The sequence below is a fragment of the Macrobrachium nipponense genome, chromosome 39, assembly GCF_015104395.2.
Source record: "Macrobrachium nipponense isolate FS-2020 chromosome 39, ASM1510439v2, whole genome shotgun sequence".
NCBI classification, from domain to species: Eukaryota; Metazoa; Arthropoda; class Malacostraca; order Decapoda; family Palaemonidae; genus Macrobrachium; species Macrobrachium nipponense.
The window spans coordinates 15,189,040-15,201,539 of NC_061099.1; the positions used below are offsets into that span (position 1 = coordinate 15,189,040).

The 12,500-nt window shown below is 36.6% G+C and overlaps 1 protein-coding gene across 2 annotated transcripts in view; it reads left to right on the top strand.

The window, feature by feature from the left end:
* The window catches only part of LOC135210149 (uncharacterized), a 127,211-nt gene that overhangs the window by 46,395 nt on the left and 68,316 nt on the right, over positions 1-12,500 (top strand). For both annotated transcript variants that reach the window (XM_064242973.1, XM_064242974.1), the window contains one exon: positions 3,022-4,210. In XM_064242973.1, the coding sequence (XP_064099043.1) occupies positions 3,022-4,210 (1,189 nt within the window). The remainder of the gene's footprint in view (positions 1-3,021; positions 4,211-12,500) is intronic.

Genomic DNA, 12,500 nt, shown 5'->3' on the forward strand with positions numbered 1-12,500 from the left:
GCTACTTTGTATGTTGCTTATAATCAAAGAGTTTTCCAACTCTGTGTTATTGTACTACATTGTGTTCTTGCTTACACTCAAAGGGTCAGGTGTTCTCACTTTGTGCTACTGTGTTATATTGTGTGGTTTTTATACTCAAAGGATCACTTCTTCTCTCTTTGTGTTATGGTGCTACTTTGTGTGCTTGCTTTCATTGAGAGGATCAGATTCGTACTCTTAAACTCTCCTGCTTAAGGCAACAGTAACTATTCCTTGGTATATGAATTCGGCGCAATTTGAATGGTTCTGAAACCCAAGGCCAGTTGAATGTATATTCACGGAGACCTTTCAAGACACTTAGCATTTAGTGAAAAGTCAACATGCACTTTGAATAAACAACACTTGTGACGCTCTGCTCAAATATTACTTTTTTTAGCACTTAACGTTGGAAAAGAGAGCTACTGATTTTCTCGTTAGTTTTTTTTCTTTTTTACAAAATAACTTAAGTAAAAAAACGGAGAAACATCGGTGATAGCTAGAATATTTTTAATGCAGGAACAAGTTTTACATATGAACGCAAAAAAGAAGAAAAATCCATATAGACGATATATATATATATATATATATATATATATATATATTAATATATATATATATATATATATATATATGTATGTATGTATATATATATGTATGGTATGTACGTATGCATATATACATATATATATATATATATATATATATATATATATAATTATATATATATGCACTATCTACATATATGTGTTAATACATTTATCCACGAAAATCCGAAGCAAAACTTGCATGTATATGGCTGTTTTTTTATATACATTTTCTTCTGTTTCTAGGTCATTGCCTAGAACAGCACAATTAAACAAGTGTTGTAGTATAATTTTGTTATTGCTATTTTGTTATGTCTATTAAGCTGATGCTCCAGTTTTCTTTAAGCAAACGGGATTTCTCAGAAGAAAGTTAACAATTAAATATGATTAAACATATGACCTGACTAACGACATGAAAAGTCAGCTTATACAATACCGAAAGTAATTCAATTGCTGCTCCATTGTGTTGAACTGTCATGCGACCTCCGGGCAATTTGAGCCGGAGTCCTTTGTTACAAAGCATAATAGATCAACGGCTGGATTAAATCAATACTTCATTCTTCCGGAACACCAATGAACAGATTCCTCCTCGAGTGACATTGTCGGTTAGTTTTCGTTCCTGATTTCAAACAGCTTCGGGAACTCGTTTGAAGAGTAAAGTGCTATTCACGGATGCGGTTCAAGAAATTATTATTTTTTTTTTTTTATGTTAGTGTGGGAATCTGGGTAATGAAAAATAACAGAGATGATAAAGTTTCTTGGTCGTTCATGAATGATAATTCAAATAAATCTACACTTTGATTGAGAGGATCTTCATTCGCTGGAAACTAGAAAGGTTTTAAAGCATTCAGTATACCAACGGATACCTTGCATAATTCTTCCTGGCTAAAATTCACTTACAAGGAATCTTAGTCAAGAAATAGATGAGGCCAGTAACCTAAGGTGTTCTCTGCTAAAAAAAAATAAATAAAAATAAATAAATAAATAAAATTAAATAAAATAAATATATTTCTTTTTTTTTTGCCATTTAAGCATAAAAATATCGACTGCCCACCCTTTCATAATGCCTGGAAAGTTCATTTCTTACCACTTGAAAGTGCCCGTTTTCCTGATAAAGTTATAATCTTTCCCTTTATGTTAATTAAGGGTCATGCTATGCTTTAGTATTAGAATCATATTCCTTTTCAAGGTACAATGGCTCAACATGTAAATAATTCTGTGACTGATATACCACTTCGAAATGGTAACCAATGGAATCGTTGTGTTAACTTTACTTTTTTTTGTGAAGTACAACTGTTAACTAAGTGTTTATGATTTACATTTTGCAAGCGAGACCTTGTAAACACACAGCTTCACTTGTTTCTGATGACATACTGCGTTCCCTCCCTGCCTTCTCTTTTTCCTCTTCACTGGCCATCTTAAAACTTCCTACACTTTGGGAATGACTGCTCTAGGACATTCATAAGTAATCTTGATGGAAGGAGAATTATTAACAAAAATTGCTAACTTGCTGACCTCTTCTCTCTGACAGGTCAGGTAAGGCAATGCTTGGTATTGACATAATATACCTGAGGAACTTTTGCAAAGATCTGGACTGATCGACGAAATTTTTTTACTTTTGTTTTTATTGACCCTTATGATTTTTTTTATTTATCTTGCCCGAGAGAGGGATTAAAGGATGTCTTCTTAAATTTTAGCTGTTAAGTTAGATCAATCCTTAAAGAAATGAATGAGTCTATGGCTAATTACCAGCTGGGTATTCCTTTGCATTACGATATAAACTCAGTATGGAAAATCCTCATTACAAAATTAAAGCAATAACTTGAATATACTTGCATTGTTCCGGGACGAATTTTCATTTAAACAATAGACAATCTGATATCAAGAATAGCAAATATTCTTAAAAGTAAGTTGCTAAAAACAAACTTTTCAAGCTTTTATGATAAGTGTGCTTATAAATCTTGGATTAAAGGCATGTATATTGTTTAATCTTTGTGGGGGGGAGGGGGGCGGATGTTCAGTTTATATTAAATATAAAAATACTCGCCATCATGTTGCTACGATTTTCCATAATCATCTACACACAATCACATAAGAAAACTGACTGATTTGGTGTTTACAAAATTTGTTAAACTGTAATGAAACACAGACAGTTTAACAAATTTTAGAAATATCTGTCAGTAGGTTTTCTCATAGGTAAAGGTAGCTACAGTTCATTTCCTTTTGAATATCAGAGAGAGAGAGAGAGAGAGAGAGAGAGAGAGAGAGAGAGAGAGAGAGAGAGAGAGAGAGAGAGGTAATTTCATTGTAACTCAATGAAACTTCATATTTCGTAAAATGTATACTAAATTGTGCCGTTCGACGTCCTTACGATATGTCACTTTAGAAACTGTCTTTTGAACCTTTTGTCCTTTGACAGGTGTGAGGCGTCGAGGAGAAACATGGATGACCGGAGGCCTTTGAGATCCACCTCCTCAGGGCCAGGCGCCATCCTGGTGCCTAACAATGGCCGCCTTCTTCACAACTTGAGTTCCCCCCTCGATTCCCCGATCTTAAACAACACCTACTCGTCCAATGTGCCTTCCGTAAGCACTGCGGGAGGAGGCCTAGGTCTTTCGGCCCTTCAGGCCTCTTCTTTGAACTCTCAAGGCCAATATGCATTCGAGAGAACCGACCAGCACTCAGGTAGGTCTAGAGGGAGTCCTCATCTCCTGCAGATAGATCGCGCCTACTTAGATCAACGCCACTACCTTCGCTTTCGTCTCCAGCCGAAGATAAACCCGCAGGCGACAGCGACAACTGTGACGGGGACTGGCACGAGATCCCTGGCAGGTGCAATTATGGCAGTCGGGGGCGGCGCAGGTGGCAACGGCTCGAGATCGAAGAGCGCCGTGGTGGGTCGTGTCAGTGGTGGTGTGAGTGTGAGAGAGTTAACAAGCGGCAGCAGTGGTGCCGCAGGAGCAGGCAGTGGTGTTAGGGGCCAGATAGGCGTAGGACCTGGTCAGAGCGATCCCTTGAGCTCGTCCTTGCCTTTGGAGTGCCTGCGCAGGCACGGTGCCAGTGTTTCGAGCTTACCGGCGGTGCTCAGTGGCCCGAAGTTCAACCACAAACCGACGCATCTGCCATCCAAGAGTCGGAAATATATGGCCAGCGGTTCTCTGCCCAAGAACGTCTTCCTCAGCAATTTGGTCGACGTCAGAGCCTGCAACAAATTCGCCGGCGGGAAAACCAGCGACAAGGGCGCAGCAGCACTCAGCGGGGGGAGCAGCAACGCGCTGACGCGCCCTTTGATAGGGAACTCGTCAGAGAGCAGCCCTTCGGACGACTCCCCTTCTTCGCCTCCGTCGCCTCGCTCCCCCAACAGAGAGTACAACTATCAACAGCAGCAGCAGCCGATCCACACGATCGCCCTGTGGCCCAACATACCTCAGGTTCCCGTGAAGGACAAAGCAATGGAGGATACCATGACAGGAAATGGGTGCTGTGCTAATTGCTGCACGAAAATTAGGACCGCTACCTGCGGATCGCTAATCCTTCTACCTGTTCACATACTCCTGCTGTTTGTCCTGGTGGGATACCTGGCACTTGGGGCGTTTATATTCTCGAGGGTAAGTGGAACCTTCAAGATTCTTTTCAGTTATTTCCATAAACATCTAATTTCCTTTAGTTTCATAAGTAAAGGTAAGGAAATGGAACATCAGAATCACTGGCAAACATATGAAAATCAATTGTAAATTACAATGACTGTATAATGCTGTAAAATAGGACACTTACAATCTTCAATCCATCAAGTTTGCCCTCTGTCCAATTATTTCACATTTCCGATTTAAAAACATACACGGAAAATCTATGTAGATAAAAAATAATGTTAAATGATAGGAAATTTATATAAGTCTCTCTTGTTATTTAGTTAATATTTATCATAATTTAAATTAACTTAAATAATTAGCCATATTTGGTTTTCAAGATTATATATCCGGAATTTATTTTATTCCTTAAAGGAATATAGTCATATTTCATTATCATACAAAGATACATAATTAGATCATTGTACAAGTATATACTAAATAGCAATGTACGTGCATTCAATTTTATGGATTATTCTTCAAGATATGATGAGCAAAGATAGGGAGATAACAAAACTTTCCAAATGCTTCCTCAGAAAGTTTTCCAAAAATAGAGGCGTGCTGTGATTATGTTTTTATCATTCAATTGAATCAGATTCAATTTTTCTACACAACTGACGATTCAAAAAACGAGGTCGTGGGAGATAAAGCGGCCAAGGTCAGACGGTTACAAATGTTCTTTGAATAACTCTCACTCTGACGCCTGGCGAAAATCAAAGAATAGACTAAAAATTATTCATGAAAAATAAGTGACTGAGCCTGATAGTATGCATTCAAGTTTATTCTTTATGAATCAGTCATCTGACAAACTTCTGGAAGGGTATATTCAGGAAGTCTTCTGTTTGTTGTACAGTCATTGTTAAAAAAATGCGATTCGACATCTCCATATTGGACTTTTCCACAGCAACTACTAATTCCTTCAAATGAAATCCAAATTTATTACAGGAAATATATGAAAAAGTCTAGATAATGGCCAGGTTATACGTCAGTAATTCCTTGATGTTTGAAAACAATATAATTGCTTTTACCTATAGGTAATAAACCTCTTGTTCAAAAATGTTAATGGGAGTAGACTTGAATATACGAAGAGAAAGTAGGGAAAAAGGAAGTTAAAAACATTTATCAGTTGGTAGATTTCCAAAGGAGACAAGTGAACGAATTCAAGTATGTCGAGAAATCTATACAGAACATCGTCATTGTTTCAGACGAATTTGTAGCAGCTTTGAAAATCATCTTCGTAACACCACGTGAAAAAGGCACTATACCTAATGTACGACGGATAATCTTAGATGCTTTCTTAACACTTCGTATTGTGGACATTTACTTTCCTTGCCATCTTCTTAATCGTTAACGGTTTAATGACCGTTCATCTTTAGATCTGGAGATTATAATAGAATGCTAAAGCTTCATATTTTCAGGTCAATTTCTTTCCTTTAAATTTAGATAGCTTACCACAAGCAGGAATGCCTGAAGTTTGAACGATTCGTACATTTATATCAATAAGTCTCTATGTGACACCAAATTCAACAATAGATTTATCAGGATTACTGGAAGGTTTGTTTTTCAGTTATGGTTGTAGAAAATTAAATTCATCACCTGATTAATAGATTAATATATCCACACATACAGTATGTTCATATTCGTAAATAATGTCACTTTCACAAAAGATTGGATGAGTATGACAGAGGAAGAAAGAAAGACTATCTAATTTATCTCTATATATATATATATATATATATATTATATATATATATATATATATATATATATATATATATATATATATATATATATATATATATATATATATATCTATTATCTATATATATATATATATATATATATATATCGAGCTACAATGCCCTTTAATATCTAATTCACTCTACCTCGGAATTAATATATTTTCATATATGCTTAATCGAAGGGGAATTTTTTCTCGATAATAGACTTGCCTGGACCAGGGCGCGAACCCATGGATCCTTTCAAATCCAGGAACGTCGGTGAAGCTTTTACCTACTACACCACCGCGAGAGGTGGTGTAGTAGGTAAAAGCTTCACTGACGTTCCTGGATTTGAGAGGATCCATGGGTTTGCGCCCTGGTCCAGGCAAGACTATCATCGAGAAAAAATTCCCCTTCGGTTAAGCATATATGAAAATATATTAATTCCGAGGTAGAGTGAATTAGATATTAAAGGACATTGTAGCTCGATATATGTATAATGAATCTCTCAAAATTAAACGCATTAGTGCCCAGCATCAAATTTAAAGTTGAATGGGAAACAGACAACAAAATTCCTTTTCTTGATGTTTTAATAATCAGAGACACGACAGAATACAAATTTACCATATACAGAAAACCAACGTTCTCATTTCATATATTCACTACTTTAGCTATCACGACATTACTATCAAGATAGGTGTAGCTAGCAACCTATTCTTAAGAGCCTTACGTATTTGTTCCCCAGATTTCCTGGAAAAAGAATTTGAACTAATTCGCAAGCAACTTTCATCTTTAAAGTATCCTGACCATATAATTGAGAAAGCAATTCAAAAAGCAAACGTAATTTTCTATCGACCCCCTAAAGACAAGACCAGAGACACACCCAACAATAAAATAAAAATTCCTCACCTGGAGACGATTAAGAGAATACACACCCCCTTGGGAAATCCAACCCTTTTGCATTTACCTACCCAAATACCTTAGCCAAATCCCTGATTAACGTCCAACAAAAGACATCTCCCAAAGACTCTGGGGTATATGAGATCCCATGCCAGGACTGTAACCAATCTTACATCGGATTTACAGGTAAATCACTTCCCCAGAGATGTATATGTATCTATATATGTATATATATATATATATATATATATATATATATATATATATATATATATATATGTGTGTGTGTGTGTGTGTGTGTGTGTGTGTGTGTGTGTGTGTGTGTATAACTGAATCACGAAAGTTTGGAACGTGATGAATGCATAAATAAAAGTATAAGCCACGAAGGAAAGTGAAACACTGGGGTAGCTGCAAGATCTTTCGACTCAACGTCCTTTACTTAGCTGACGGACTGACACACATGAGAAACTGAGAGGACAAGGAAGGGTCGTATAAGTGACAGATAGGGATTATAGAGAGATTGGTACCTAGAATCCAACACACCTGGAGAATTAGTAACCTTCCCAAACGAGCATAAACATGGGTACAATTTAAGAGGTTTCAACTGCTCTGACACAGGGACAAGATAGTTAAAGGATAATACAGCGGGGCAACTGACAACATTCAGACCTTTGGCAAACAAAAACTTATTTACAAAACATATTAAACATACATATACAAAGAAAATGTCTATGAGGCAACTAATTTGTATTTAAGTCTGCGATTCTATCGTTTGAGGTCATTCTTAAACATGTTACAAATACAAGGGTCTAAATGAAACAGGCCATGACTAATATTAAAATTACAATGGGAAGTAAGTTGTATAATAGCAGATTGTAGCAGATTTTGTAGTAAGACATCTTTTGATCTTGCAATTACTGAACTATCAATCCAATTTATCTGGTGGTTGTTTTCACTTAAATGAATATTTATGCTGTTTGAGTCTTACTTCTAAGCCCTTGCTAGATTTCCCGAGATCAAAGGAGGGGCACATACATGGAATTTTACATATTATGTTGTTGCTTTCCATGGGGCCATTTTTTATTAACATTCCTTTTAGTGTGTTATTTAAGGAAAAAACGAGGTTGACCTTAAAAGATTTTAACAATGATTTTATGGTTTCAAAACCGTTAAAATAAGGCAAGCTGAGAACATTCTTAGAAGTTTCTTTCTCCGTGTTACTTACACTATAAAATTTTTGTGGGCTTTATTATAGCAAATATCTAATATATGTGAAGGATACCATAAATCTTTCCCTATTTTTCTTATGTATTCAATTTCTTGATCCAAATATTGGGAACTGACAATGTGCAATGCTCGTAAAAACATAGAAGAAAAAATTTATATTTTGTTATTAAGATGGTGGCCTGAATAAAAATGAACTTATGTTCATTTCTATTGTACAATCTGTCTCTTTCTCTTATCTTATTTTCAATTTCTCTGCTGAACCACTTAGGCTGAGGGTTGCCATTTCTAAGTATTTACTTTAATGTAATACATCTTTAGCGTTTGTCTGTGTATTCTTCTAGAAAGGCTTCCCAGTAATTGTCTATGTCTGTGTTTTCTTAGGTCTCCCCGACGGCAGTCTAATCTCTTTAGTATCTTTTTCTCTTTTTCGTGTTGAATATTAATGTGAAATGTAATTATTTTATGGTTGCTTTTGTCTAGATTTGCACCTACTGAAAGGTCAATCACTAGGTTATCTTCTGTTGATAAGACAATGTCTAGTAGGTCGTTTCCTCAAGGAGGTTTGTCTACCCATTGGTGGAGGAATTTATTTTTGACAAATTCTGGATATCTCTTTCCTTCTAAGTTTGATGTGGAGGTCATGGTATCCCAGTGTACTGCTGTATAGAAATCTCACATTATTATGCAGAATTTGTTGCTTATTTCTTGTCCTAGTAGTGCATACAGCTCATCGTCGGACATTTGTAGATGGTGGGGAGGTCTGTACACTAGTATTAGAATTAGCTTCTTCCCTAGACTGCTTATATTGATGCCAATTACTTCTTGCTTGATTGTAATTTTACGCTCTGTTGGACTGAGGTGGTCCTTGACATATAACATAACTCCTCCACTTTCTTTTATTAGGTGTATCTTTTTTGAACAATTTATATCCTGCTATTTGGTACTCTACCACAAAGTCTCTTGTTGCTTATTGTATCTAATTCTTCACTTGCTATCAATGTTTTGAAGAGATCTACTTTGTTCCGAATAGATTTTGCGTTAAACTGTGCCACTCTGAGGGACTTTTCTCTCTCCTCAGTGACTTTATTCGTTTCCCTGCAGTGCTAGTACTAACCAGATTCTGGGAGCTTTCCGACTTCTTCCCTTGAATGTTCAGTTCACTGAGGTATTTCAAGAGGTTTCCGTTCAGGTTTCCCAGTTATTTTGCTCCTTCCAAATTCAAGTGAGTTTGATTTCACTTATAAGTTTTTTTTATTCCCTACAAATCTGTCCCAAAAGTTTAGAACCGAACACCCTTTACTAGGCATATTTGCTCCAGTCTGTCATTGATTCCAATTGCCTTACTGAGGGAGTAGTGGCTTACATGGGTTCTAGGCAGAAGTCCCATAAGAATGCTGTTATCGGTTTTATCACGGATGTTTTCTACAACATTCTTCACATTAGTTACAAGACCTTCTGTTTGGCCAGTTCTTCCATCTTTCAAAGATAAGTCCTTTCCTCCTCCCTGCGCTATAATTGCACTTTTTCTACTTTTCACTATGATTTTCTTCACTGCCTCGGCTATCCTCTTTGCTCCTGCACCTGGGTAAGAATGTACTTTTCTCGAATTTCTATTTTTGGCCATAAAGTTTAACCCCTGATCTTTTACTAGCAAATCTCCAATTAAGGTTATTTCCTCTTCCGTTTCCAAGAGCACAGCTAATCTATTCGATGTCCTTATTCCTTTTGGGGAACAATTGTGTTTTCTTGCTGCTATCACTCTTCTACCAACAGCTCTCTTGAATTGATCATTTCTACCCTTGTAAGCTTCTTTTTTGGTACCTTTTCTAGTGCTTGTTCCAGTTTCATTTCTGGTTCCAGTTTTAACCAATTATTTTCTAATCTCCACTTTACTCTCTCCGTTTTCTACTATGTCTTTGTTCAATTCCTGTTTCTCTCTCTTAATTTTTGTCACTTCTCTTCGTAGATCTTCATTTTCCTTTTCCATCCTGTCGTCTCTTCTCTTGCCTTCAAGTTTGTCCTTTGTCAGCTCCTTTAGTTTCTCTGATATTTCTTCTACTTCCCTCCTCAGTTTAGCTGTCTCCTGTTCTTGTTGACAGGAGAGACAGTCACTAAAACTACCTAGCTTTGATGCACATACCTCTTTGTAGTCTACGCACCACTTGTTTACATCGCATTTTGCTCATGTGTGCTTTAATTCTAACTTTTCTTGGGCCATCTCCCACAGTCGGTGCATCCACTTATCCATGAACAGTTTTCCATAGTTTGTGGCCAGATACCTTTTATCGCTGCCACACTAACATAGGTCTTCCTGTTGTTAGATGATCTCAAACGTGTTGCAGCTCCCAACTGAGCAATATAATTCAATTTGCCTAAGCAATTGATTTTTTCGCCAACAGTGAACAGCAGCATCCCTTAAATTACTAAACATCCAACAGCCATGAACAGCCAGAATCTTATTACCCGAATGCTTCTCCTCCAACCATGAAAATCCCCAAGGAATTACCACAATGGCAACACTAGCAGACCCCACAGGTAGGAAGTTCCACAATTAATGTCACAGAAGCTCGTTTGGGGTATTTAAATGGCTAGGACTCCAACAAGGCACAAAAGCTCCGCAACCTCAGAGCAGTTTAGCTTCTACACACACGATGATAGATTAAGCCAGCCTTGTGCTGGCACTGGCTCTTGGTCTTCAGTAGCCCGTAAAACTACACACAGGGTAAGTGGTTGCAGGGGTGGTCATTCATTACACGAAGGAGTGAGCTTAACGGGGCAAAATAGCAACACTCCATCTCTCCATCTCCAGTTGCCCCAGGATCCTTCCAATCCTGGTCTTTCGAAACCTGCAAGCATCTGCCCTGCATTATTTAAAGTGGTTCCAAAGCCTCTGTTCTGACGCATGAGGTAGCTGTCAGCCCCTTACACTACTCTAATGTCTATGGGCTATATATATAAATATATATATTTTTTTATATTTTTAAATTCTTTTCATTTTTATTTATTTTTTTATGTAACAGGAGGAAATCCTGGCAGCTACAAGATGAAATAAATCAGTGGGAGAGTGGGATGACAAGGTACATTGCAGACATTACTACAGAGAGAGAGAAAGAGAGAGAGAGAGAGAGAGAGAGAGAGAGAGAGAGATCAACTTCATCATACACTTTAAGCATGTCTCAAAGAGTGCAAGGATCAATTGGTGAGCTTAAGCAACGCGTTACTTATTATGACTGGTAAAATATTCCATCCGTCATAATTTTCAGCTACAATATATGCATACATACATACATACATACATGTATATAATATATATATATATATATATATATAATATATATATATATAATTATATATTAAATATATATATATATATATATCAAATTTATTTACATAAAGGCGTATGTCCCCAAGCCTTAGAATACTTGTATGCCTTGAAAAAAAAAATGCAGAGTAGAAGTTGATCGCTACAAAGTCATAAAGCGTTATTCTTGAAATGCTATTGAAAATATCTGAGTAAGTAGGAAGAACTTAGAAGCCCAGTTCTTTAGACAGTGGCAGTGGAGTGAAAAAAATAAATTCCTTTTCATTAATCGGGAAATTTATTTTGCAACTTAAGAGCGTATTGTGTTAATGCTGAACTTCTCATTTCAATTTAAGGGGAATTACACATTTTCAGTAGATTGCAGAATTAAGCGAGTTGATTTTATATATTGTTTGTTCCTATTTTCCTTACAATTCGCTTCTCTGGCTCAGCGATGTTTCTGAGCAACTTGCCAATATTCATATCGGGAATTTTCGAAAAATTATAAATGCTGAAGGTAATCTTTTATCTTTATTAGAACAGGATCTCAGATCCAGGTCAAGCAGGGGTCGTCGTCAGTGCCTGAAAAGCGAATTGTAAGGAAAATAGAAAAAACAATATATAAAACCGACTCGCTTAATTCTGCCATTTTTTTAACAGCATTATTAATATTATTATTATTATTCAGAAGATGAACCCTATCCATATGGAACAAGCCCACAGGGGCCACTGACTTGAAATTCAAGCTTCCAAAGACGTTGTTCATTAGAAAGAAGTAACGGATATAACTGCATTGGCGAATTATGCCATAAACATGAAAAATTACATCCTTTTTGAGGTTACACAAGATGAAATTTCGGCCGAATTATATTCTCCTTAAACATACGTTCATCTCAGTGCACTGTCTTTAAGCAGGCGCCTAGAATATCTGTATGTATTCCTGTCAACCTCCACTTTTTCACAGCATTTGGCCACGCCTGGGGACTCTAGGTCATAATGATAATGATTTGATGTAATTACATGCCGAAGAAGCATGTGACATTGTCTCGATAATATGTTAGAAAGAACATTATGAATGAGCAGGAATGAAACTGGGATACTTGAGAGAACGCAGCAATGATAA